Source organism: Orussus abietinus, unplaced genomic scaffold (genome assembly GCF_000612105.2).
Source record: "Orussus abietinus isolate OABI.00-Male unplaced genomic scaffold, Oabi_2.0 scaffold39, whole genome shotgun sequence".
Taxonomy (NCBI): Eukaryota; Metazoa; Arthropoda; class Insecta; order Hymenoptera; family Orussidae; genus Orussus; species Orussus abietinus.
Genome location: NW_019394554.1, coordinates 214,133 through 241,501, shown reverse-complemented (window position 1 = coordinate 241,501; position 27,369 = coordinate 214,133). Strand labels below are relative to the sequence as shown.

The 27,369-nt window shown below is 43.9% G+C and overlaps 4 protein-coding genes across 16 annotated transcripts; 2 read left to right on the top strand and 2 right to left on the bottom strand.

Moving 5' to 3' along the window:
* Positions 1-1,009: 1,009 nt before the first annotated feature.
* Positions 1,010-10,393, bottom strand: LOC105697667 (NAD-dependent protein deacetylase sirtuin-1). Of its 6 annotated transcripts, none has more exons than XM_012421201.2 (12): positions 10,302-10,393; positions 9,504-10,224; positions 8,498-8,630; positions 8,181-8,415; positions 7,829-8,044; positions 7,536-7,743; positions 7,289-7,447; positions 6,480-6,756; positions 5,542-6,389; positions 5,271-5,426; positions 5,078-5,179; positions 1,010-5,011 (listed from the first exon to the last, which is right to left on the bottom strand). In XM_012421201.2, the coding sequence occupies exons 2-11, from the start codon at positions 9,772-9,774 to the stop codon at positions 5,079-5,081; spliced, it is 2,604 nt and encodes an 867-aa protein (XP_012276624.1). In that variant the 5' UTR covers positions 9,775-10,224; positions 10,302-10,393; the 3' UTR covers positions 1,010-5,011; position 5,078. The 6 variants fall into 6 exon arrangements, with proteins under 6 accessions (XP_012276624.1, XP_012276625.1, XP_023288448.1 ...); XM_012421202.2 differs by having other exon boundaries at positions 1,010-5,179; positions 9,504-9,755; positions 9,867-10,224; XM_023432680.1 differs by having other exon boundaries at positions 1,010-5,179; positions 9,504-9,968; positions 10,104-10,231; positions 10,302-10,369.
* A 577-nt stretch (positions 10,394-10,970) lies between these two features.
* LOC105697627 (40S ribosomal protein S24) lies at positions 10,971-13,321 on the top strand. The gene is made up of 4 exons (XM_012421110.1): positions 10,971-11,051; positions 11,412-11,480; positions 11,615-11,938; positions 13,218-13,321. The coding sequence occupies exons 1-4, from the start codon at positions 11,049-11,051 to the stop codon at positions 13,218-13,220; spliced, it is 399 nt and encodes a 132-aa protein (XP_012276533.1). The 5' UTR covers positions 10,971-11,048; the 3' UTR covers positions 13,221-13,321.
* A 5-nt stretch (positions 13,322-13,326) lies between these two features.
* Positions 13,327-15,892, bottom strand: LOC105697625. 2 transcript variants are annotated; one of them, XM_012421109.1, is made up of 4 exons: positions 15,809-15,892; positions 15,138-15,527; positions 14,067-14,267; positions 13,327-13,829 (listed from the first exon to the last, which is right to left on the bottom strand). In XM_012421109.1, exons 2-4 carry the CDS (start codon positions 15,205-15,207, stop codon positions 13,498-13,500), a joined length of 603 nt encoding a protein of 200 aa, XP_012276532.1. In that variant the 5' UTR covers positions 15,208-15,527; positions 15,809-15,892; the 3' UTR covers positions 13,327-13,497. The 2 variants fall into 2 exon arrangements, with proteins under 2 accessions (XP_012276532.1, XP_012276531.1); XM_012421108.1 differs by lacking the exon at positions 15,809-15,892 and adding an exon at positions 15,633-15,772.
* Positions 15,893-19,581: 3,689 nt separating this feature from the next.
* Positions 19,582-25,580, top strand: LOC105697624. 7 transcript variants are annotated; one of them, XM_012421101.2, is made up of 2 exons: positions 19,582-20,124; positions 21,276-25,580. In XM_012421101.2, exons 1-2 carry the CDS (start codon positions 20,041-20,043, stop codon positions 24,237-24,239), a joined length of 3,048 nt encoding a protein of 1,015 aa, XP_012276524.1. In that variant the 5' UTR covers positions 19,582-20,040; the 3' UTR covers positions 24,240-25,580. The 7 variants fall into 7 exon arrangements, with proteins under 7 accessions (XP_012276524.1, XP_012276523.1, XP_012276526.1 ...); XM_012421100.2 differs by having other exon boundaries at positions 21,273-25,580; XM_012421103.1 differs by having other exon boundaries at positions 20,039-20,799.
* Positions 25,581-27,369: the final 1,789 nt, after the last annotated feature.

Here is a 27,369-nt window from a genome sequence, read left to right as displayed (position 1 = left end):
TAGTGTAACCGCATGTACGCCGAGTATAGTAATCTCTGTTAAACTTACCCTAGACTAAAATCTATGAGCCGTTTAGTTAAGCTCTAAAATGTCTGAATTCTCTCGTGAAAGTCGTCGTAACAATCGTGTTCTCTAAACTCTAAGAGCCAGGGTCACTAGCAGTTAATTGTAAGAACGATCTAAGTTAAATTATACCGAAATAGTCCCGAGGATTAAATGTCCTTAGTTTTCGTCAAATGGTTCGTTCCTAATCATGTCGAAAACACGGCGAGAAAGAACTTGACTTGTCCTTTAGACTGTTAATTCCTTGCGACCCTGTTGGCAATTCTGGGAGTGAGTTTCGAAACTGCACGAAGGGTGTGAGTTTTATATTTCATACGGCGGTAAACATTCAACACCCGGATGCATTTAATTGTTTCAAAACCTGCTCCGAAAATCGATACATTTTACACATGCCATGCCATTATTGGGAACGCAATCGCTAAGCGACTTTCCAAAAATCCACGTGTGTACACGCTATAGTTAAATACTCTTTGTACATGTATGTAACAACGCGAATAGAAAATCGGTAAAGTCCACGGAGCAGAGGAATGATCGATTCAAGTTAGAAGGTAGAAAAATAAGTTCAGCCCACGACCTAAGAGAGCCGTTTAACTTGAAATCCATTTTTAAAGAGACGTTGAAAGGGAGACCTTGAAATCGCAATTACGACACCGAGCTATGCCCGACAAGGGCTAAAAGCGAACAAAATCCAAAAGTATCTGCTTCGTGGTTTCACGTAATTGACCTCCGTTTATATACCATCCGATTCCCTTAAAACATTTTTCATCTCTTACCCTTACGTACGTACTCTAATTACATTTAGAAACGAACACAGAAATCCGAAAGGAAAGAGCTGACGACAATAAAACGAACGAAACCGGACAATAGCCAGAGAATCTACGGTTACGTTAATACGCGACCACACACGAGTTAAATATCAGGTGTAAGAATAAATAAAATACCTATGGTCGTGATAGAAAAATGTTTAATTTACCAGGTAAGCTTATACGTTAGTAATACCAAAAGAAACATAAAGGTTCTTACAACATTTATATAATAAAGAGAACATTTTTCAATAACATTCATTACATTAAATAACAAATTATAAAAAATTCAAGAGTTTCTGCACCCGACTCTGGTGTACCGGCTTAAGCGTGAAAACCGCCTCCATAAAACCAAACGTTTCCGCAAACGGTTATAGGAATAGGGATACGAAAAATCGTGGCTCGAGCGAGCAGCTCTCGCGTTTTAACCGATGCGACAGAGCCCTAGGACACCTATGGATCGTTTAAAAGTTCATAAATATTTACACAAATATTTATACTTATATAAAGAAAGTCAGTACTGCTGGGGACAGTTGGCGCGCTACCGTCAAGTATTCACAATGTATAATAATAAGGCTGGCCAGGCGTCTTGGGAGGGTGGATGTATCTCGCGTCTACGGACCCTCTTCCGATACGAATGAAAGGAAATCCATCGGTCTCCTAAAACGCACCTCTACGCGGTCAACGTCGATCGTTTAAGTAGATACGTGTCAAAGGACGTCGACTCGCGCGGCCGATTACATTTTTACATAGCTATTGTTACACCTTATTGAACGACGGTACTACGAGGCCCTCGCGCGGGACTTCGCGGAAATTCCGGGCCAACTCCTTCTTCGGACGTTTCAAATAAATAAGGGAATAGATAATAAGAGAGTAGTAAAAAAAAAGAGGGGGGCGGGGAGAATTACAGTATATAATATAATATATAATACCTAGCCTGCATCCTTTGCATAAGTCAATCCGCGTAACGAAGATAAATAAAGCCATTTGTACAAAGCAGAGACGCGTCTTTAATTAACGTCTAGTCGTATAAAACGCGGTTACCCTCGCGAGGAACCGAAATTTTCTCCAGACGACGGGTCGTAAACCCACGGCAATCGATATCCCGCATCCGCATTTCATTTTCCGCCGTTTGCGTTCTCTTATTCGCCCCCTAGGAGCTCTCCTCCCGTTAATTAACAGGCGGCTCTCACGGGGGAAATAATTAAAACGCAGCAAATAAGAAACGTCGCGCAATCCCGTTCGGACGGCGCCGCGACATATCCTCGTATATATATCCTAAGTTTCTTGTAAGCCTAATAATCTCGCGTAACTAGTCGAAACTGTCGAAATTTCGCATCCGTTTACCTCTGCCTTACAGCGATCGATACTTAGGATCCGTCGCGTAATCTTCCGTATTATTGGTAATATATTGGTTTATACTTGCACACAACCTCATTGTACCTTACGAGTAAATCTACAGAGCAACGAGGCTGGCGGGAGGTCGGTCTTTCCGTTGATTATTGCGTATTTACAACATAATAATGACTGCCCAGGAGATAATGCGGCCTTTGAGTTCGAGATTCGGGTTACGCCCAAATTTTGCCAGCGTAAACTGAAGGGGGAAAAAAAAAAAGAAGAGACCAATACGTATATTCTCCAATTTCTCTTGAGAATGCTAGTCTTCGAGGTCCACCGACGCACGAGGACTAGAATCGAGAGATCGTTTGTTTCTCTTTTTTTTTTTCTTCCGTGATTTTCGCCGGCCAAATTTCTCTCCAAATCCTTAACTCAAAGACTCGTTTCTTTTTTTCTTTTCTATTTTTCTATGGTCTTTAAACCACGACTCACCGTCGCCTTGTTGCAATCCCTAATTCTCCTTTTAATTTCTACACAATAATTGTTCTGTCACTCTCTCACTCTCTCTTTTTCTCTCTCTCCCGCTCTTTCTTTTCGCCCATATAAAAATAACACGCAATGCGAAGCTATCCAACATTGCTTTGTACATTCGCCCGTGCTCCAATGAAACTGAAAATCGAACTTAACGAACCTAAAGTCATTGCCAAACCATTATCAACTAATTGTGCCTGTGTACAAAAATGGCTATTGCTAAAGCTTAAAAGTATAATAGAAGTATCGTTTCAAACGGTCCGCGGTAAAGGTCGGTCTTTGCAAGACGTGTCCAAGAAAGTGGATCCGGATCGTTCACCCTCTCTGATAATAGCATGGCGTAAACCCGACACATCGTGACATCTAAAAAATACAAAAGTAATACATTTGTTCGCGATCAATCACGAGCAACGCCCACCGATTGACCCCCTCGAGATATGTACAAAATTCATTTCTCTGAAGACAAAAGAACAGCAAATAAAAAAAAAATTAATTTAAATACAAAACTGATCCGATCGTTCTACTTTCCGCCAGATTTAAATAGATTTCGTTTGACGGTGTTCAATTTTCCACGTAAAATTCAAAGAGTCGGTGAATCAATTGTGTTGTGAGAAAAAGAAAACCACTTAGTAATTCACTGTAAGGGTGAAAACCTCTTGAGGAGAATAAAAAGTTGTATTACTCGCATCTCTTTTCATCGTGGTATAAAAAAAAAAAAGAAAGAAAGAAAACAGCGACCGAAAGTAAGATACGCTCCTTTTAAGGTCTTTCAAAACCAATTGACTTTAATCCATATACACTCTGCAGCCTTTCAATTGTTCCTTAGTTTTCTGATTGTTGGCCGCACTTATGAAAGAAAACGGGAAGCGCGAAAAATTCAACCATCTACGATCTACGATCTAGACATCTCATCTCGTGCTTACGTTTCGCGCCCTAATCTCAGTCCTCGACTTGGCGAGAAGGGCGTCGCGATTTTCGCGATTTTCGTGCTTCCACGGTCGAGTACGATCCTTCGAACAAGTAGAATTATTACCTAAGATTTCATTCGGATAATAGGATACGAAAGATGGCGATACTATGCGAAACCTATCCCTCGTGCCAGAGGCTCGCTTCTGGTGCGATGTTCCACCCTGAAGAGCATCCTCGACATTCTCTCGAAGAGACACCCTGACCTACTGGCACGCATCTCGCACACCCCTAACTAAGAAGGGGCGATTTGGATAGTGTAAAATAGTACTATACCAGGTCCTCGCTAGGGCGTACTAAGACCTTAGTAGCTCAACTTATTAAACGGGTTATAATATGCGCTTCGACGGTATATATAGTAACGTTATAATGGATGAAATAAATGTGTCTTACTTCCTAGCGGCGTGTGCATCACGCACGCCGGCGAATAAAAAAGAAATATCTCTTAGCAAACCGGTATGTACAGACGTTCACGTATATGAATAAAGGTGCGGCGCGTTACCACGGAAAGATCGTCCGTGAGCTCTCTCCACCTCGGCGTGAATTTAAGACCGTTAATGTTATAAATATAACGAAGCTCTCCGAAACTGCACGTACTACTTTGGTCCGGGAGAATGGCCCACTCCGATCGGTATGGTTCAACCCTGCATCGGTCTACCTCGAGCGTCATCCTTGAGATCATTACTCTGCAACGTCACTCCATGCCTGATGACTTTCACGAGCATATCTACACGACTATTCCTTACGTATTGCATCTAATCGACTCGGTGAAGGAGACCGACGACTCGAGATAAATTGCTGCCCCGACAAAGGAGGGCCATTCTGGTCTCGGTCGTAACTGCATTGGATAACCACATCCTCCGCTAATCGCTCGTGCTTCCAAGTACCGGAAACGCGGCGTTAGATCCACGTTGAGCGACCGCTTAGCTATCCTAAACCGTCGAACTGCATGGACTCGTGTCAACTATCGCGTCAGTCCTTTGTTCCGACAAATTGACGGCTATGGTATCCCAAAACGGGACACGCCGAGTTTGACGATAATCTAGGATGACTGCTGTACCATCTTACCACCTAACCGAACTAAAAGAACACCGTTATTCAGATTCTTTTACCGATAGGTTTAATTTCAAAGTGGACTCTGATTTGTCAACTTATTCCTCCCTTTAACTCTGACTCCTCTCTCGTCATCCCAGCTTACGAAGCGGGGGCCCGACCTGCATCAGCTCCTTAGGAGTCCGTCTATTCTCGACCGGAACGATCGAACCTCTTCCGGGCGTTACTTGCCGATACCTCAGGGATTTTGTCGCTCTCTGACAAAAATCAGACCAAGTGTCAGCACCGGAGAAATTAACTATTCATCCCGAGTATTGGCAAACCTTAACGCTGTATCTCGTTGGAGGGATTGCTCGACCATTCCACCTCTTCGCTCTCGGCGTCGGCGTCAGCGTCTACGCCTTCCGAAAAGTCATCGTCGGCGCCTGCGGTTGACCAGTAGCGACTATTTAGCAAACTTCATGGAACGTAAACAATTTCAGACAGTACCACTTTTATCGGCTTCTATAAACTTACATGTCTCTTCTTCCTCCTCGGACGTAGAGTCGCTGTCGGTGTCCGAGCTCTCGGAGTTGGCGTACAAGGAACACCTGTCGTAGTCCTCAGGATTGGGATAAATCTCTGCTCCCGGGAAAATGTATCTGCCAGGTGCCATCTGATAGTACGAGTTCCCTGTGAACCAACGGCCAGTTTTAAAAATAGAAACGACCAGGTTTCTTCAAGAAAGTACCGCTGAACATGTAAATAACTACTATAAACTACATCTGTAAGCAAAGTAGACTCGCACCAGGTAATCTCGCAGCCAGGCTCTCCCTGATCTTCGGCAGCCAACAATTCCTATCCAATTCTTGAATTTTCGTATCCTCGGCTTCGACCACCACAGTGCCGAGTTTTCCATCGGTGCTGTCGACGCTATTGCAACTGTCCCCTATTCCAGAATCCAACGCCGAGTCAATGGAAGCGTGTCGCGGTTTTAGCCCTAGCTTATCAGTGTCGAGGGATTCACTGGTCTTGACCGTCGAGTCCGCTACAACGCATTCCAGCTCCACCGTCGGATCCGACAACGTGTCGTTCGATCGGAGGTCCAACACCTTCGGGACGACGTGACATTCCTCTAAATGCATGATCTGCCCATTGTTTTCGGATACCGACTCGACGGAAATGACTCGTCTGCCGCGAGTCACGAGATTGCATCCGCGGTCCGTATTGTTAGGCGACCGGGAAGAGGAGTCAACGGAGTCCGTGGCTGGACTGTTGCCTCCGAAATGCATTCTCTTAGGGCTGCTTTCGGCACTGGAGTCGCCCAATCTTCTTTTAGGGCTCTCCCCTAATAACGCGAAGGTTCCTTCACCGCTTTCCATGTGACCGGCGTGGAATGGCGAGATGCAAATGTCCGTATTCTCCATCTGCTTAGGCATCGTATTGGCGTCGATCATCAGACTATCCTGGCTCTCCGATGACACGTTGCGAGGTTTCAGTTGTACCTCCACGCTGTCTTGCGAACAGTCATGATTGGTGGCTGTGTCTTGACTCTGTTCCCAGGAATCGTCGTTTGTGAATCGAGGTGGCAGAAGTTGAGAAGCCTCCTTCAAGATCGTATTCTGCCAGCAGATGTCCGTGTAACAATCTCCCATCCTAAACGGAAGAAATATTGTAACGTTATTATTCATTGTAATTGTTTTTTTTTTTTTTCTTTGCGAAACTGAAATTATCACTTCAACTCACAGGTGACAAATTTGGTTGATTATAACATCGCCATCGCCCAGCAGCTCAACATCGAACTTCAAATGCGGCAGTGATTCTCTGTTAATGAGAATCTGTGGGACATGAGGTGGAATGGAAGAAGGAATAAGGGCGACTGGTCGAACTTTCAGCGAAGAACCTATGACGATGAGCAAATCGCAGTCGTCCTTGTCTTTAGCCATTGCATCGTGGAAAGCATCCGGAAGGCCTTCTCCAAAGAACACGATATCCGGTTTCATGATGCCTTGAGATACCAGATCTGAAATATACAAAAGGCAACCGTGTATCTCGTGCTCAGAATTATTTTACATTTCACTTCCTACATCCCATTTCGTATTTGAATTTTTATTTCGTCTTGTCATTTCACCCACAAGAAATTTCGGAGTAGTGAGTTAATCCGGTTAAATAGGGGAGCCAAAAAAAAGTCATTTAAACAAGTCAAGTAAAATTGCAAGCAATTTATGAAAGGTTCTTTTACCTTTTTGTTATCTCATTATCGAGCGAGTTTAACTTGTAGTTAAAGATTGAGGTACCGGCGTAAGTGAGGATCAGCTATAAACGGCAATGCTTCACTTTGACGAAGACAAGACCACGCGCCTCTAGAGCAACAGGCAACGTTCAGGCCTAATCAACGCGTCGCGGCGCGTTATACAAAAAGTTTAACGACGGAAATTATTTCTAGGTAACGAACTTCTGATACCACAGAAACCGATAAGCCAAGGTTCGAGATATACTGCAAAGAAATGAGTTATCAGCCTAATATCGGGTGCCAGTCTACAAGTATCAATTACCTCTGTAGCACTCGTTTGTGTTAATTGCCGTCATTGAAGGTAGTGCGTTATTTCTACACTTTGGGCAGATGGGTATCCTCTGGGCAAATATATCCTCTCTGATGTCATCTGCCTTGACTTGGTATTTACACCTCGTACACGACGCTGTTGCAAAGGAGCCTTGGGAAAAAATTCGAAAAGTTATTGCAACCCTCGATCAGAGAATCAAATAATATATCTAAAAATATTTAGAAAAAAAAAAAATTACCATGACATTCGATAACATTCTCTATTCCTGCCACTTGTTCTAAAGTGTCGATGTTCTGGGAATAGTTCCTCAAAAGCTGTTTTTGCTTGTCCAACATTTTTATAAACCTGTGACAGGGACTGGGTTTAAACTGTCCCGGATATATTTCACGTGCAAACTTGAAAAAAGGTCGTGGATCTTGTCCAAAGTAATTAATATCAAACATAGCCTGAGAAACAATGATCATTTTGTTAGTTACTAGAAGTCACGCATGACCAAGACATTGGTAAAATACTAGGTTTCACTCTGACTACCTGAGGATCAGGCAAATCCGGAAAGTCCTGTGCCAGTCTCGAGTAAATGCCATCCCTGCTTCGAAAGTCTGGAATTCCACAGCTAACGCTCACACCAGCTCCAGTAAGCACTATGATTTTCTTACTATTTTTTATTAACCTAACAACGTCCGTCAACGTATTTACATGTCTAAGCTTTTGCCGTCTTGGTGGCTCAGACATCATATTAACCACGATCTGAAATACGAATTACAATTATTGGATTAGATACTTTACTTAAACAAATGTGAAATAATAAAAAGATAGCACATCTAACTGATTTAACTAATGTTTAATAATAAATAATGAAATAATATTTAAAATGCATATAGACCTTCCACAAGGACAAGTCGTCGACTTGATCTGGAATCTGTGTAGAATCCATGAGGAGATGATGGAGAAGATCCCTTGGATCGGCACCAGTTAACATTTGTTTCTGAATCCAGGAGGAAGCACTTCTCCACTGATGACCACTATCACCTTCTCCAGAGAGTTCTGACAATCCAGATAAGTCAGACAAGTTGGAGACGGTAGATGATACTTCGTCTTTCTCATCTGCTGTATCCAATCTGAAAATCATCAATCCATTAAATAGATCAGTAAATATACAAAATGCAACATGAATACAAAAATATTCGTAACCATACTTACGGACAACCAGTATCGTCACTTGTGGAATCTGCTCGGGTTGGCGTTGAGGATGAATTTCTTACATAAGAAGTGGTGGACATTGATTTCGAACCGTCGCTTAGCTCGGTAAACCCGCTATCACCTCCCAAGGTTTCTATTAATAATTAAAATAAATCCGTGAATTTGAATAAAAATAGTAGTGAATCTAACTTGGAGGACATTCAATAGTAATTGTTAATCACAAATTACCTAAGCTAGTGCGCACACACATTTTTCTCATCGGATAGGTTAAGTCTCCAACCATGATACAAAAGCTACAAAGTTCTAAATTGTAACATATTTCAACTGCATATTCATAGGAATAAATTTTTATTATATGATTGCAATAACAGTGAAATTCAACTGTAATCGTCAGGGACCAGGCGCATAAAACAGTCCGAATAAAAATTTGTTTCTCCAAACAGGTTAAGTACCCACTCAAGCAAGAGCTAAAATGGAGTACATCATTCGCTTGAAATCCGGCGCATTAATTATAAAATCCCGCTTCGGGTGTAGATTTAATCGGCGGAAACTAACCGTCTGTCACCCTCTTTTGACAGGCGGAGAAATTGGCGCGTGACGGGAACGTCAGATAGACGTTTTTTTTTATTTGTGAAACTTGTGCCATCTGTGAACGCCTCCAAGCTGCACGAAAGGTTCTGCTGTCACTGACCCTGATATTCCCGCGTTAAATTCTCGATCAAAAAAGCTTCACTTCTAGCGCGGTCGGCTTGAAAAATCGCCCAGAAATCCATGAAAATCGATAAAATTGCCTCGGACGCCGGCTACAAATCGACTTTAAACCCTCACTCAATCGAGAAAAAGGCAAAGTGAAATCGCGACGCACCCAAGCGACTGTCATGGCGGCCCCGCCCCCACAGATATCGGAGAAGAAACGCCTTGTGGAAAGTGGGCGGCTGCCGTTCAAGCCGCCATCTTGGAACGCGAGAATTTTCAGAATTAATTGGCCATATTTTTAAGCTAGTACCTTCGAGATCCTCGCGCGGCGACTCGCGGGACTCCTCGCTGCTCCGATAATCGAGTTCCGCATCGGGCGACGATCCGTATGCCTCACGATCGACCTTCCGACGTTTTGCGGGAGACGAATATTCTGGCAGCTCCGAGCGCGACGCCATTTTCGACAGCAATGTAACGCGTAGTTTGGCTTCCTGCCGCTCCTCCGGCAGAGGCCGCCAGCGACTTCCCCTTCCCCATGCCGGACGCCGAACCGTGCTGCCAACTACCGGCCGACAAAACATAGAAATCACGGCCTACTTTACAAAGGCCGTACTGCAAAACCGACATCAACGGCCCGATATAGGACTGAAAGGAAAGCACTATAGTCGGTTACCATTTTGATAATCATTTCAGCAGCCAATTCACGAATCGATGCTTCCTTTACTCCATGAATCTCAGGAACCATCGATTCCCCAGGTCCACCACGTGGAGGTCGCTGCAATGGGACCCATCTTTTAAATAATTAGTGTTACATAATATGCGTATACAAAACATGCGTCACCGAGATCAAAGATGACCAGCGTAGATGTATCTGAGTCACGGAGTTTGGAAATGGAATAAATATTCCCACCTTCGACCACGATATTCCCGCACTCCGATTTTCACCAAGGCAAACGGCATTGTCCGCGCACGAACGTTGAAACGCCACGCCAGATGTGTCGCAATGCATAATAGCGCGTCAAAACCCGAACCTGCGAACTTAAATATAATTTCTACAACTGCATTTCGTTAATACTCTTGGTAAGGTGTACGGAAAATCATATATTACGTGATTGTGGCGGACGTGGCATTTTACCTCGGATGGACCAACGCAACCAATGGAGTCGGTTTCACCGAAACGAGCCGAATGAAGCAACCTTCCAAAGCGGAATGAGCGGAATGATCATACGAATACCGTTATCCACGTGCTCCAACCCCCCACCATGCAACCTGTATTGCTCATGCGCGAAAATTTAGCTGTTCCATGTAGGATTGTTCTTTTTTACACCTCAGGAATTTGATACATCGTGGATCATGTTCCGATAGCGTTAAAAGCTCATTTCATGACAAACCTCGAACATTTGAAATAAAAGACTTTTCTTTTACCCTGCATCAGTCTGCATCTTCACGAAATTAAATAATACATTTAATTCTGCAAATAAATGTACGATTCCACGAAAATGCACTTAGTTTCTGCAGTTTCTCGACACTGCAGTCCAAAAATGACAACGTCGGTAAAGTAGGTAATAAATTCTCTAGAACTTTTTGGAATATACTATGAGAAGAATCCTAAATAGGTTTAACTGCTTTGCTTTGTTTCTCCGCTGTATGTAAATGAGTTTTTAAAGATTAATGTTGATAAAAGACTGTATTTGATAAGAATTTGGCGACACCGATGCTAGGACTGGTTACTTTTTCTAGCTGTCTTATGTTGGCTGAACTGCTGTCGTGCGTGTTTAAAGTACCAGTTTTTACCGCTGAGAGCGCTGCCCGTTTCCGCCATAGCCTTTTCCGAGCGGTGTGAAAATCGGGCAAGATGGTACGTATTTTATATCCAAAAATTAAATGTGAATCGATGAAGAAATGTCATTGCCGTCTATGCAAAAGTTAACACAGATGATCGGAGTATTAGGTCCTGTGAATATGCCCTTTCATCTTATCCCTTGTAACCCTGTATTAACAGTGTTTATCGGGACGCTTTGACAATGTGAATGTGGATAAATATTGATAAGGATCCCGATGTAAAATGCAATTCTAATATTTTCGCGAGAAAAATATATCTTAAGTATGCTACGAACTTTTTCCCTGTTGTTAAGGAGTTTTTTAAGGCCCAAGTCAAAGTTAGAGAAAGTGTGAGTTCTAACCTAAAAGTGATGTGTATTTTTGGTGATTGTTTCAGACCGAAGGAACTGTTTCAATTCGGACTAGAAAGTTCATGACCAACCGGCTACTATGCCGGAAACAAATGGTAAATATCATAATACCGTTCCTTATGACATTAATAATAACCTATACATTTTAATTTATTTAAATCTGACTCTTGGAAATATAACACTTGTTTTTCTATTTTTTGCATTAATGATAAACTAACATTTTTATTAGGTCGTGGATGTCCTACATCCTGGTCAACCTTCGGTCCGCAAGACAGAAATTCGTGAGAAGCTTGCCAAGATGTACAAAGTAACGCCAGACGTTGTTTTTGTATTTGGATTTCTTACAAATTTTGGAGGTGGCAAATCTACAGGGTTTGCGTTACTTTATGATACTTTGGACTATGCTAAGAAATTTGAACCCAAGTACCGATTGGCTAGGCACGGTCTTCATGAAAAACAGAAGCAAACTAGAAAACAACGTAAGGAACGTAAAAACAGAATGAAGAAGGTCAGAGGTACTAAGAAGAGCAAAGTAGGAGCTGCGTCTAAAAAGGTAATTCTTTTACTTCTGTGCATTGTATTAATTAAACTACATTGTATTCATTTCTTTTGCAATATTAAAGATGGCAGTAAGTTGTTTATCTTGAGCCTAAAAAGCAATTTGTGTCTTAATTTTCATATCTATTGCAAAAGAATTGATATTCTTAGTTAAGGAATAATTTTCACATCATCACTGAAATTGTACTCATTTGGGATCAAAATTTTCATTTGGCATTGGGTGCTTTATTTAATTCTATAACTGTTGCATGTTTCAAAAATATAATTTAACATTGGGATTTTTCTTACTTTCTGGTCATTGTACAACCAGCAGGCTTTTAAAATTTCAATATGGCATGCTTCAAATCTTGGTCTTGGATTATTTTCAGTGGATAAATATTTATATATTTAGTTTCTCTTAAGTATATGTTCTTCGTAATTTCATTTCCTCTCATCTCCTTTATAATTGTTTGACAATGAAAGAAAATTATCTGAAATTTAATTGGTTCAAATTAACAAATTCAACTAACTCAATTGGCTGTTCTGGCTTGACAAATTATACTTCATGTTTAATAATGCTTAATATGGATTTAGTTTAACAATTGAAATTAAATTTTGTCAGACACTGAAGGGGTGAGATTTTTGTACATTTCTATTTATTTGTGCATGCTTCAATGGTATATGGTTTTCTGTTCATATTCTAGGCAAGGAAGTAAACAAATGTCCATTTATACTATGAGACAAATGGGATGGTCTCGTAATGGTCATGTTTATACGTGGTCAGCATGCCTTCGCAGTTATGTTACTGAATTTTGTTCTATTCTGTTCAATATCTAATGGCTTGTTAGAGAAACATTAGATACTATTGAAGGAAAAACAAAAATAGCTGTAGTCTAGTAACATTTGCCATTGTGACATCTAAAAAGTATTTCTAACAAGTCTAGAATATTTTCTATACTTTAAATTTCTTGTTTTGTTCTGTCATATCTTTCTTTATGCTTCTGCTATACAGACATGAACAATTATTGTTCTAAAATTCTACTTATGTAACTATAACTCAAAAAATATGCAGCAGATGTGTAGTAGTGAAAAAAGTGAGCTCCATCTTCATGATCATTTCTACGTTTTTCGGTAATACAAGATACACACATTCATTTTTGCATGTTTTGGGTACAGCGTTATATTATTAATTTCATGGTTCATACCTCACCTAATCTCATGAAACGTTGCTTAATCATTTAATTTTTACCGGAAGGCAGTGATCTCATTTGGACAATCACATTTTTCTATTGCAGTAAAAACAAACACAACATGAAGACCACAATTTGTACATCGGCGTAAAAATTATTGTAATGTATTGTCATGGATTGGTGATATTTATAATAAATTTTACGCACAAGCCCATTGTTTTACATTTAGTATATTTTTATCATTAGAAATAAATGTCTTGGACAGCAATTAATATCATATCCATCCGTCATGTTATAAAATAAACTTTTTTTAAAATTTGAAATCAAGAAAAATATTATTTTGATTACAAAATTTATATGCATGGTATAATCAGCAAAACCTTAATTATACAACTACTACTCTTGTCTCCGGAGTTTCAGAGTTCTTGTCCGTAACGTTAACAGCATTTGATCTCTTCAAGCTCCCATCACTTGTTATAATCACTGGTACGATTGGTTTTAATGGCTCGGTGTCTGATTTCCGCGTAAGAATAGGACTTTCATTTTCATCCTTATTAATTCGCCAATCGTACTCTGGAACTGGAATCTCTGGTTGAGATGAGTCTTCCCAATCGATGGCTTCGGACCAATTCCAAGTCTCTTCATCTCCTTTTTTAATGAAGTACCAACTTCCAACACGAAATCCCCAATCTCTTAACGGATCGAACGTCAGTGTTGCTGATCATTGATGAGGTTTACAGTATTGCGTGTAACATGCAAAAAGATATCAGAAAGATCAATTTCCAGGAAAAAACTTAGTCATTGCACAAATCGTGATGAAAATCGACGTATTGTCTACGATGCTAACAAAAGTAATGGTTGATATCAACACGATGCTTAGTCGATTAAATGGACTATATCATGTTCTAAATAATAAAAATATCTTTCAAATCAGGGAGATTTATAGAAACTTACATAAATCAAGGAAGAAACCCCACGAATTGGACGTCTGTTGCTCCAGTAGTTGAGTATTCTTTGCCTCGTCAGGAATTTCATTGGGAAACTGGATCGGATTCTTTTTTCCTAATACTCGGTCTCGAACTTTTTTAATCCAGTCTCGTATGCTTTCCCCAAATTGAACGCTGCGTTGAGGATTTGCGCGGAACCCTGCGTGATCTATGGTACAAAAAATTCGTTGATTTAAAACAAAAAATTATTCTCAGTCGCTTATCTAAAGAAGCTAACTCTTATCCTGTGAGTTTACCGACACCGTAGTTTCGAATCTATATCATGCGGTCCGATGCCATGTTTCCCTTCGGATGATAAGTAGAAACAAATCAATTTTTTTAATCAGAGATTAAATACAATGTCAATAAATAAATAATTCTTTTGGTTCGGAAATGCTTATGTTAAGGTTAAAAATCGTTTCTTACATTAAAATTCCAAAAGCAGTGACGTCGATAAACTCGTCGGATAAGAACCCTTAAAAGTGGTTTCGTAATCGCGTTTTTATCCGACGAGCTAACCGACATCTCACCATACCACCATTTTCGAGATACCTACGTAAAAATGTGTTACATGATTACATAAGCCAGAGGTACAGTTTATAAGAAAAATTTGAATTCGGTTAAAAGAAACTTTTCACTTTTACATACAACCTTAAGAGAGACAAAATAGCATTACGGTCTGACATGTGATCACATGTCAAAATCAAGATAGTCACGTATTTCTATCGGATGATTCATCGGTCAAAAAATAATCCCTCTGATCTAGCCATGTACACATCAAGGTACCACGCAGTTCCTACCACTAGGTTTCAAAAATATGAAAAAGAAAAAAAACTGCGATGTCGATAACTTGTTGGAGCAACTGGTATTCCTACCACTAGGTTTCAAAAATATTCAAATATAACTGTGACGTAGATAACTCGTTGGAGCAACGAGTATCCTTGGAAACCACTTAGGTTCCTCAAAAATTCGTCGACAACACAGCGGTTCAATCACTTCCAATTCCACAAATGGCATGTAAACGATACCAGATATTCACCTTTGTCAGGAAATGTAAGAGCAGACGTGGAACAAACGATCAGCCCCAACAATAAGACCTGCAGCTGCATTTTGCCTCCGTAACTAAGCTTCGCGCTGCCGTTTGCGGCCCCTTTATACCTTCCCACCGGAAATGCACAATGTACGATGGTATCGTTAGTGCAATTGTGCAGCCAGGAATCATCGGGATCTCGGAGATTGAATCGTCGTTAACCTTGTTCATCTGAAGCTATTCGACCCGATGGGCATTCCCAGCCACTCAATCCCAGCGCAATCAATGGAGATCCTTGACCAAAACCAATGCAACGCGGAGTGGTTGGAAGGCACTTGATTTTTCTAGAACTGGACTGCGCAATTACAGAGCTGAGACATCACGGACGGGCCCTTTCTCCTGGGAAATAAAAGAGATCATTAGCTGGCGCCAGTAATTGCCCGATCGATCAGATCTGAGCTCGATCGTCGTCATTTTCCCGGAAAAGTAAGTCCCCAAACCCACGTCCAGGGAGAGCTTCAGAGTCTGTAGTCTTGACGTAATACGGGCCTCGGGTATTGATTTTGTCCTAACTGGAGTACTATAAGCTTTTGCTGCTCCGTTCTCTTGGGACTAGACGGCAACAACGTCGCAAATAATGCCATGGATCCCGCAAGGTGGTCTGAACTCTCGTTCCGTACCTAAAAACGTAGAAGAAGCCCCATGGGGTTCCTTGGGGTCATTGGGCAACTTCATATGAACGAGAACCTCGTCGCCTACATCTGCTGGTCACCTTCCCGGGCACTATTCTGCTTCGCGTTGACATCAACCAGACGTTGTCTTCTCGAGCCCTAGTACACCCAACGCCCTGATCCACTTGCAAGTTCTCTGGGTAGTTCCAACCATAAAACAGTGGGTTACGAAACTGTGGTCTTGAGTGGACGTGACCAACATCGAGTCGTACTTATGGCACCGATTAAAACGCCAGTTAAAATGTTCCCCATTGTTCCAATAGCGAGGACTCAATCGTGGCCGACAGAGTACCCCGGTCCGGGTGGAACCTTTTTGCTTGTGGTGATCGGACAGACGTTTGCCAATGAAAGACGTCTGGTTGGGGTCAGTTCCCCTGCAAGCGGTATTCCGCGTAATTCCTTCTGCATTGCATCGATGCATTACCTCGTTCATAAGTACCTCATGCGTTCGACTTCGTCCGAACTTCACTTGTGGAGAATGTTCCTCAGATGACAGACAAATTCTTAACGTTTGAGAATGGCCAGCTTCATCTGTACTCAAATTCTCGAGAGCGAATCAATATCGTGTTCCAAGGCCACGCCAGGTTGTCGACGTCTCGTCGTTTCCAGCTGGTGTGGTAGACGTCCAATCCATTTCCTGCCATGTCCGTACAGTCCTCTTCACAGAGAAACGCCATCTCTGGGTCTCGCAACAACTGCAGCGACTGGCCTAGCCAATTACAAAGTTTAAATGAATCCAGCTCATCCACACGCGGTTCTTTGTTACACCAAATAATGACCGATACCTAGTTACGTAAAAATGCACGACAACCCATGTATCTCAGCACACGGTATCATGGATAAGATACCCATTACCGTCGACCAGGCATCAGCAATCCTCTAGATTAAATCAATCCGACTTTTTTAAACACGCAATTCTTCGCTATATCTATTATCTTAGCCTATGTGTAGCCCAAACAATGTACGCCCACGCATGAACCTCAGTCCACCCAGTGCCAGAGAGAAGGTATCCTTGTCGTCCACGACGCATCAGTAACGTTGCAGAGAATCCTGGTAGAAGGCCAACCGCGAGATTGCAGTTTGCTATTTTCCCTCGCTGTGTAAGAGGATGAAGCTTCCAAGAGCTCAACAGCTCACGTTCCACCCTGATGCAGGATAGGACGATAACGAGCTTTACTCAGGTTCTTGGGTTCGCTTGAGTAAATACTCCTTGGTATCTGACCAAGTCTAAACGTAGGATCGAATTAATACGAAGTCGCGCCGCAGCGTGACGATCGTCAATGCAACCCGACATAAAAATGCGGCTCGTCGCTTAGGCGTCGTCAGCAAATTCCGACCATGAAGCCGACGTCGAGCAGTTCGTGGTTATCGTCGCAGTTTCCGGCATCTCCACGGCGTACGATACGGTTACTCGAACTGGAATTTGCCGCGAGCGTGTCGAGGCTTCCCCTCGTCCCCAATATCTACGAAGGCTCCGACCAGTTTGGCGCAGCCAGACGTGTCCTATACATTCATGCCAATCCTTCCAGGTGGTCGATTTGCCGGCGCCAAAGGACCTCTAGCAATCTGCACGATAAGAGAGATTCCCTGCTAAGGAAGCATCATAATACCGTCTAGTTTAGTCCAACATTGCGTTCGCAATTTCACAGTCAGGAGTAAACGAAAGAGCTGCCCGCTACACATGGCTCACCGTTCGTTGTTGCTACCCACGCATCGGAATGGACTCGCCCAGTCCACAAAATCCGAGATTAAACCATCCTCCGCGAAAAGCGGGCGAATGAATTCTCAGCATTGCGTTCGCAAGGCACAGTCCTAAGGAATACGACAATAAAAGATCTAGTCCGAGTGAGTCACGAGTCGGAATACTCACAGTACTCGTAATTCCCTCGGCGCTCGGCGACGCCGATTATTCTGGAAAGTGGACTCACCCAAAACCCGTGACGCGCTATTTTTCCAGCGACGAGACAATGGAATCCCTATAGGTAGGCATGCCGGTCATTTTTCGGGACCATACGTACACACAAAGCTTATGATTTTAGAGCGCCATTAGCCATAAACTGCTGCCTGTTCGTTGTTGCTAACCGCTCGGTGGAATGGCCTCGTCTGGAGCCTCGAGGGAGCAGCCACTCGACGACCTACGTAGGCGACTGCGGTCAGTTATAACCAGTCCTGTTAGGATTTTGTTAAGCTTTTCCTGCAAATCATAACCAGTCCCTTTGTCGCGCGTCTTTGTACCTGGCTTGACCTAACCTCGCCAGGTTGCACCAAACGAAACAACACGTGCAAGTGCAGGAAATTCAATAATAATTCCTTAAAGACTTGGTAAAAGTAAAGGATGTGAACTTTGTCGGAATGACTAAATCCAAACGGAGGATGCGATGTGTCTCATAGGAGTGGATCTATTGAGTGAAGTCTCGATCCTTCTTCCCTCGGGCTCTAGCCCTACATCGTCTCCTAACCTTCTAGCTGCGGAATTTATTGAATTTATTGTAACGTTACGGGTTACGGACGTGTATACACTTCGCCCGGAACATGGGTATACACGTGGCCCGGAAAGGGAATGCACCTTCCCAAGACTCGGGGATCCGAGGATAATTCCGCGTCGCATAACATAATCAGCAGAGAGATGTCACCCAGATGGAATGAAGAACCTTCACCCATGATCCTGGATAAGTACGGAGACCTTTGTAGACCCTTACAGAAAGTCCCAGAATACAGTTTGGACCTGCAACCCACCCACGTGCCCAACTGTCCATCCAGGACACCGAAAACCTACGGACCCCAAGCACCATCCAGGACGAAACACCATTCCTTATCCCAGATTCCCAAGCCATCCAGAAACTCTCTCAAGCCCAGAGTTTCTCCCTGTTTGAGGCCCTGTGAGACCCTCGAAACTGGAGGGAACCCTTCGTTAAAGGGTCCTTTGTTGTCTCAACCGAAAGGGGCCCCAAACTTCAAGTCCCGACCCAGCCCTACAGCTGCACGCATCATGCGTGTTCTCCCTGCGTCCGTCCCGGCGTCTAAGATCACGTCCAACTAGTTTTGACGAGATTTTCTGAAAAATCGAGCGCTATGGACGGAACTGATCTCTCCAAATGGACTCTACCCATATCGGCTTTGTCGTTTGGACTGGGCAGATATTGGGCTTGCGTGGTAGCCCGAGTTACTTGCTCCGTTCTAAAGCCCGCCGCACACGGTGCGGTTTTCTTGCCTCGTTTGCCGGGGCCGTGGTGGCAGCTGTTCTGGGACCTATATTTGAAAATGGCGTCACCCCAACAACGATGCTAAAAACCCTCCAGGCTTCGACACCTGCTACTTTTCCTGCATTGTGTTCTGTCTTTCGCATTTATTATCTGGAAATTAGCCCATTCCCCAATCGATTACCGGAGTTTCACGAGAAGCCAAGCCTAAAAGGACTCGACAACCGATATGCCTGCACGACGTCAAAACGGTTGCCCGCACAACCATGCGAACGTTCCGGCAAGATAAGAACCACCGTGTGCGGTCGACTTTAGACCTAAAGTCTTTTTTGCTGGATCGTTTGCATGGATGGGTACTGGTTTGAAGACGACGTCACTGCGGGTTTTTGGCGATCGATCGTTAGTTCTCTTGCATAGTTTCGTCTTTATTTTCTGAGTACTAGTAGAGTTGTTTCGAGGCCAAGCCTGCGTCGCGATTTGTTAGACTCCGGGTAGGCGACCACACATCTGCCGACCCGGCGATCGTGTGGTGAGCGAAACGAGCGGAAACAAAGCGAGGAAGAAACATCGCGTAGTTCGTTTTTAAGTCTGGGCTTTTATCGTGGCATTTGGTTGGAATCTTTGGCCGATCCCGTGGGTTCGTGGGATTCTGTCCTGGCTTGGCTCGCTGGAACGTAGAGGAGCGTCCAAGCGCGCGAATGGGCGCGTCTGGCCACGCAGCCGTACGCGGCCGTGCGGGCACCCCAACCCAATAAAGCCTGTACCAACGAAAACAAGATGTCGGCGCGGCTCGAGCGCGGCCCCCGTTACACCGTCCGCAGACCGTGCCGCGCCATTCCCGCAGACCCCGGGACTCCCTCGGCCACGAATTAGCGCTCGCAAGACTAGCTCTCGACCAAGGGCCTGCCGAGTTCCCGGAGACGCGAGGAGCAGCATGGAGTAGCGCGTCATCGCAGACACGTCCGAGCACGTTCGAGCGTCATGGCCGAATTGACGAACGACCCGGAGCCAGGCGCAGAGGAATGCGTCGACGGCGGCCCAACTGTGCAGTGCAGTCGCACCTCGGTGAGTATTCCCGATACTCCCTGGCCGTGGGAAGTTGGGGCAAGGAAATGGGACGCCTGACGACGTGAAATGCGGGAAATTATATCGGATCTTGGGAAATTTTAGGTTCTAGAGAGAAAGAGAGGGGGGAGGGGAGCGAGAAGGAAAGCGGTCGGGTTTCGCTGGGTTCCGCGATCTGCTTTACCGACCAGTCGGTGCTGAGCGGCTGGGTTGGCGAAACGTTCATCGGCACGCGGTGAGAGGTTAGGTCGCGACACCTGACTGCCGTAAACAATTTTTCTACGCGCAGGGTTGTCCATCCGGGTTTACCGCGAGTTTAGGGAAATCGTAGGGAGAGTTTTAACGTGGAATGGTAACGAATTTCGTGTGTCGGGAGGTGTAACCTAACTTAACCTAACCTTGGCGACGGGACTTGGGAGTGGGGAGGAAGATTGGTGGTTCGGTTGGAATGGAGGGGCAGATAACGTTCAAATCGAAAAGGGACAACGGATGGAAGTGTATTCAAGATTTCGAGATTTCAGGTTGCAAGGTTTAGTGGTGTGCCTTGAAGTGGAGGTTTATCGTGATATGTGTACTGCATTTTTGTAATCTGACGTACTACGAATCTGGTGGCGTGAGTTAGGTTAGGTTTTCGGCGCCATGCAAAACTCCGAATCGAACACTTCTTTGCACCCGGTAAGAGATGTGCGATGTTTCTGATTGGGATTGCGATGTTTGTAAGATTCTTTAAGCTCAGATGTGATTGGAACTGAGAGTGGGGGAGATATATGTAATGTTTACGAGACTGCTTTGACGTTTAGAGAAGCGTAGAGATTTGCAAGGACAGGTGTGCAAGGTCTCTTTAGTTATCGGTCAAAAGCTGACTCAGCTCTCTATCTGCCTTCCATCTGATTTGTATTGGCTATAAAACTATGATGCCCAGAAAACAATTTGAGTCACATTGGTCCATTGTTTTATAATAAAAATATAATTCATTTCTGTTTAGCGATTAACATTTTAACGTCTAGAGCCAAATTACGTGTATCATATATTCTAGTTATTGCAGTGACCGTTTCTTAAAAGCAAAATACATCTTCATCGTATGTAAATCTGTACATGTGTTAAATTATTATTTCGGTAAATGTAACGCACGTCGCTCTTTTTTTCAGAAGAACGTCGAGTGGCCAGTGCGGTATGTGATGGAATATACTTTTAAGAATCCGACGTTATGTTTGGAAAGATGCGACAAGATATGGGAGACCCTTCAACTTATCAGGAATATGGAGGACGAAGTTTCAGAAGAGTCAGAAACCGACGAAGATTCTGAAAACTCGTCTATAGAGAAGGAAAGTTTAATTAAAAATAAATTAACTCCGGCAGTAAATGAAAAAGGTTCTCCAAAGAAGGTAAGAATCTTGGATAACAAAGAAAAGTGTCTACCTGAGAAAAAGGAAAGTGAACCCCAGAGCCCTATTAAACCAAAAGAGGTTGATAAAAAGGTCCAACCTGATACTCCTTATATTAAGTATCAGCCGGTATTAGGAAATGGAAATTCTGCTCTTCCAAATTTTCACTTATCAGTGATGAGCGCACAGAAGCTGTTTCATTGTAACATATGTGGTAAACAGTATGTTGAAAAGCGACATTTTAGGATACATAGTTTGAAAAACCATGGTATCGTAATACCAGTACAAGAGAGAACCCCTCCAGCAACCAAGAGGAAGAGGAACAAGAAGACGTTTCAGTGTGAGACATGTTCCAAAGTATACGTTGAGAAACGAAGTTTACGGGTACATGCACTAAAATTTCATGGAATTGTAATACCCTTGATGAAACACAAAAAGAAAGATCCAACAGATGACGAACCTATTAACAAGAAACGTAAACTAGAGGCAGATTCATTGAAAACCGATGCAGCCAGCATGGAAAAAGTAACATTTAATAATTTAAGCCCTGATAAGATTAACATATATTGTGGAAAAAGTGACATCAGAGCAGCACAGGTTAACGAGCAAGTTGCAGAAACTAAACAAAATGCAGAAAATATAGTAAATATTTCTCCTTCGATGCCTACAAAATCTAAGGTATCGGGAAAGAAGGAGGATGCACTTCCTCCCTCTGGATACGTTAAGTGTGGGTTATGCAACAGGAGTTGTAAGAATATTGGGAAACATTTCATCAAGTATCATAAGATAAAACATCCTGGGCCACTGATTCCTGCTTCCGTTAATCAAACTCTTCTTGATTCCATGGACACCGTTTTAACTAAAAGTGTCAGCGAACATAATCCAAAAATTGTCGAAAATGTACAGATGGAACCTGTGGCTGCATTGAAAAATAGCGGATATCCGAGTACCCAGAAGTTAACCAAAAATGGTCCACGGTCTATCGCAAATAGACTGCAATGCGACATCTGTCTTGGATATTATGTGGATCGTCATAGTTTATACAAGCATCTTAAAGTACACGAGAGGCGAAAAGAGACAAAAGAAAATTTCGACCTCTCTCAGCGTGGCAATGGAAGATTACGAAAATTACAGGATTCCAGTAACATGGGGAGCCTTCAGAATGTTCCATCCAAGGGCACAACCAGCATAGACCAGAAAAGTAATACAAGTGTTTCAGCAAAACCTGTACCGCCAAAGAAAGACGAAGCTGTTGATGCGACATGTGTTTGCGGTAGGTCGTTCCGCAGTCCCCACACTTTATTTGTTCATAAGTTAAAATGTAAATCTCATAACGACACCAATAGAGACCCGCAACAGCTCTCCCGTATCAGCAGTGACAGGGATTCCGGAATTGGAATCAACATAACCATAAAGAAGAGAAACAATTCCTACGAGATTGTGAACAGGGAGAGCGGTGACGAGGAGAAGTCCAAGGACTCGGGACAGGATCACTCCAAGGATGGGTATTCGACCTCCGATGGCTCCGACACCATGTCAGCACATTACAGCGACGAAGCGTACGACGAGCAGAATTACGAGGCTCTGGAGGCCGCCAAGTACAGTAAGGACCACAGTTTTCTAAAATTGCAGCACGTGAAAGAAGACGAGGACATGGAGGTCGACATAGAAGGTACTAACAGTTGTTTCGACGAAGACTCGCAAAGTGCACCCACGACGGATACGAATCGGACGGAAAATGACCGTAACATCTCCCCGAGGACCAAGAGCAAAGCTGACAAGGTATTAAAGTTGACACAAGGGAGCAACGAGAGAAAAACTAATTCCCCGGAAAAAGCGGATTCTAACAGGGATCTAAGACTGACCGAGAGCCCGGATGATACTTCCCGGAAAATTATTCTTCCCAAAACCTGTCCATGCAAGACAAAATTCAAATGCATGGACGCCTATTACAAGCACCTGAGCAAGGATCATCCACGATGCATAACTTGCGGGTACTGCAAGTACGTTTGCAAAAGCATCGTGGACTATTCCGAGCACAAGTGCTTCGTGACGGAACATGGGCCTTTCTCCGAGCCCAAGATGTCCATAAAGTGTTTGCAGTGCGACGTCGAGTACCAGTCATTTGCATCTTTTGACTGGCACAACAAGAGGACCCACTTCAACAAGGAGCTGCCTTATCGATGCCCCGAGTGCCCGGAATGGTACCAGAACAAGGAGGCGCGCAAGATACATATGACCAAGATGCACGACCAAACGGCTTGTTCGATCTGCAGCAAGGCTCTTCACATCAGGGTGAAGTACAAACACGAGGCGTACCACCTGGGCCTTGGATTCCCTTGCCATGCCTGCAAGAAGGCGTTCTCGGAGAATGGCGTATTGCAGAAACACAACGGCATCGTTCACAGCTCGGAGGGGAAGAAGTTGGTGCAGTGCGCCGTCTGCAAGAAGCTCGTCAAGGCTAAGACTTACAAGACCCACATGTACCGACACAACAATACCCCCAGGTGCCATGTCTGTGACAGAACTCTGTACGACGAGCGCAGCTTGACGAGGCACATCATGGTGAAACATCCGACCGATCCTTCGAAAATCTGCGAGTCGTGCGGGGAAAGGTTCTCGAACGACGAGAAGCTGAAGAGTCACCTCGCCGAGGTTGGATCCAAATGCAACCTGGAGCAGTATCCCACTCCGAACCATGTACCTCAGCTGCACTTCATGGTCAGCTAAAACGTTTCTAATATGAAACTTCCATGATGACGTCGTTGGACGAATGATACCTATTTTATTTCCATGAGAACCGAGATGTCCACGTGTTTTCATAATTGTCATCCGAAATGACGGTACCCACGTGTACCGACTGTTCCTAACCCAAAGCTGCGACAAAGCGTTTTATGGGTCTGTTAACGCGGGGTGAAGTCTTTAGAGAGCCTCAACAGAGAGCATGGCCCCTCGAGCGTATTTGACAATTGATTATGTGTAGATAATCGCAGTCGGGTGCCCATTCGTGCTTGTATATAAGCTCACCTTTGCCAGAGTAAGTGAGTGTACAGTTTGAGATAAATCTGATGGTCGGTAAGATTTTAATGATTATTTTAATTCATATTTTATCTATACGCTGTGGTTAAAAAGTGGTCGGCGGATCGCTCGACTTCTCAAGGCTTTAACGTGGGACTGAGTTAACTTTTTTAAAAGAGGTTGAAGGCCATTGGATGAATCTTTGCGATAGATCCGCGACCAGAACCGAGGTCCCTCTGCATAATGCGATTTTATTCCGAACTATTGTTGCTAGTTGCTAATGATTATTTCCCCGAGCTTCCGAAACGCTCGGCCATTGGTTTTCATTATTTAGTACACGTTGGAGAGTTTCTAGTATTACGTTTAATGCCTTATTATTCACGCTTCCCATACATTCGAGAGTAGAACGTTTATTTTCTTAATTGTTGATTAAGTTTAAGGCGTAACGATGAGACCAAAGCGGAAAGTAGCCACTGTTAATCGGAGACATTCACGCGTTTATGTGTCTAAATTGGGCTAAGACTATGTACGGCTCGTTTTTCACTTGTACATGTTAGGACATACCGGAGAAGCACCACATTTCTTGGTACGATGAGGCTAGAATCATCCAAAATGTTATTCGATTGTCTGTCAATTAAATCGAAATCATTCTTTTATAAGTTGTGCGATCTTGAAACAATTGTATCATGTCTTTTCCATGTTTCATAATGGTGTTGAGAAATTTCAGGCTGAGAGATTATCGATGAAATAGTTGGTACCACCTCCGAGAAGAAGTGACGTCCTCACATGAGATCGACCATCAATGATTAATTACGTTTCAACCATGAATGTTTAATTTAAGTTTCGACAACGATTGTCTCAAAAACCACCCTCGCTCTTCCTTAGGATGTCTTCCTCCTATCTTCTTCCCTCTTCGAAGATCCTCTTTTAATTTTTCCATTTAGCAGTTCAAATAACTAAATGCGTGCCTCTTCCCACCGTCGCGCCTAATTTCGATGATTTGTGACACATTTGACAGCCATAAACTGTAAATAAAAGTTCTTATCCAAGAAATGCAGTTTTCTCCATCTCTTAATACTCGAGGGGGTGTTCACAAAAAGAAATCGCGGATTGTAACGTTCAAAATTATCTGGAAATCAGCTGGAAATCGTTAAATATAACCGTAAACAGTGAGTTTTAAGACTGAACGCCACTTGCTACCGAATAGCATTGTTTGTCACATATAATCACATATAGTCGATGAAGGAAATTGTTTTCACTGATTTTCAAGCATTTTCAAGTGAATAACCCCCAGATATGAGTTGGGAGATTGCTCACGGGCAGGATCGTGCGATTGCATCCTGTGCTGCCCTCTGGTTCGTACGTTAGCTTTCACCGTTTTTTGCCCCTACGGGCGGCGCAAGGAATTTCTCATAGGAGCTCGCGCACTCACGATGGCGGTACCATCTACCAGTCGCCGTTGGCGGCTCACGTACTCGTGATGGTAATACCATGCGGCAGTTGACGGTGGTGACTTACCTACGCTTACCGACACTGCCCGCTTTTGACGGTAAGGGAAGAACACTCGTGACGCTCCATTTGACTTTATCTACTTATCTATTACTATTAACTACATTGTTGCCTCCAAGTCGACGTGATGTGGAGCTTTGGGGCACGTGTCGGTTTCGAGTACGGAACCCTCATGCAGCGAATCTGTGTGAGTGCGATCGCTCCTAGAAATCTTAGCGCGACCCAACCAGCCAAGCGCTAAGCTACGGGTCGAGACGTTGAGTACTCCGGCACTCTCCGGCACTTTCCGGCACTTCCGGCAACTCTCCGGCACTCTCCGGCACTCTGCGTCAACTCTAGGGCACTCTCCGACACTCTCCAGTACTCTGCGGCACTCTGCGGCAACTTTCCGGCACTCTCCGGCAACTTTCCGACACTCTCCGGCACTCTCCGGCATTTTCCGTAATTTCCGGCAACTCTCCGGCACTCTCTGGCAACTCTCCGGCACTCTCCGGCACTCTGCGGTAACTCTCCGGCACTCTCCGGCAACTTTCCGACACTCTCCGGCACCCTCCGGCATTTTCCGTCATTTCCGGCAACTCTCCGGCACTCTCTGGCAACTCTCCGGCAACTCTCCGGCACTCTCCGGCACTCTACTGCACTAACAACACGCAACCGCACTGTACGGCTTTTGATAAGTCTCGAAAACACTTGAAAAACGCGCGTAAACGATCGATAACGCTCGACAACGCACGAAAATGCTCTGAAAATGACCGAGAAACGCTTGAAAAACGATCGATAACGCTCAAAAACGCTTGACAAACGCTCGATAACGCTCGAAAACGCTTGAAACCGCTAAAAAAATGCTCGATAATGCTCGAAAACACTCGAAAACGCTCGATAACGCTAGTAGGGAAATGTAAAAAAAATCATACGCGAAATGACTCGGCTTATATCCGGGATTAGGTAAGCCTCAGGAGGATTTTCGCAGTATTCGACTCTCACGCATGCTCGTCGAGTGTAGCGCCGAACGCAACATACTCAACGTCTCGACCCGTAGCTTGGCGCTTGGCTGGTTGGGCGCGTTAAGATTTCTAGGAGCGATCGCACTCACACAGATTCGCTGCTTGAGGGTTCCGTACGCGACACCGACGCGTGCCCCAAAGCTCCGCATCACGTTGACTTCGAGGCAACAATGTACTTAATAGTAGTAGATAAGTAGATAAAGTCAAATGGAGCGTCACGAGTGTTCTTCCCTTACCATCAAAAGCGAGTAGTGTCGGTAACCGTAGGTAAGCCTCCACCGTCAACTACCGCATGGTATTACCATCACGAGTACGTAAGCCGCCAACGG

Bases quoted from the DNA above. Each gene is read 5' to 3' on its own strand.
- LOC105697667 (XM_012421201.2), bottom strand. From the start codon at position 9,774: ATGTTTTGTCGGCCGGTAGTTGGCAGCACGGTTCGGCGTCCGGCATGG. The intron at 8,631-9,503 runs GTACTAGCTTAA...AATTATTAATAG, and splicing joins GCCGCGCGAGGATCTCGAAG to AAACCTTGGGAGGTGATAGC. The intron at 8,416-8,497 runs GTAAGTATGGTT...GATGATTTTCAG, and splicing joins AGTGACGATACTGGTTGTCC to ATTGGATACAGCAGATGAGA.
- LOC105697627 (XM_012421110.1), top strand. The intron at 11,481-11,614 runs GTAAATATCATA...CATTTTTATTAG, and splicing joins TACTATGCCGGAAACAAATG to GTCGTGGATGTCCTACATCC.
- LOC105697625 (XM_012421109.1), bottom strand. From the start codon at position 15,207: ATGCAGCTGCAGGTCTTATTGTTGGGGCTGATCGTTTGTTCCACGTCT. The intron at 14,268-15,137 runs GTGAATATCTGG...TTTGTACCATAG, and splicing joins TCTTACATTTCCTGACAAAG to ATCACGCAGGGTTCCGCGCA. The intron at 13,830-14,066 runs GTAAGTTTCTAT...ATCAATGATCAG, and splicing joins GGGTTTCTTCCTTGATTTAT to CAACACTGACGTTCGATCCG.
- LOC105697624 (XM_012421100.2), top strand. From the start codon at position 20,041: ATGGCCGAATTGACGAACGACCCGGAGCCAGGCGCAGAGGAATGCGTC. The intron at 20,125-21,272 runs GTGAGTATTCCC...TCTTTTTTTCAG, and splicing joins TGCAGTGCAGTCGCACCTCG to AAGAACGTCGAGTGGCCAGT.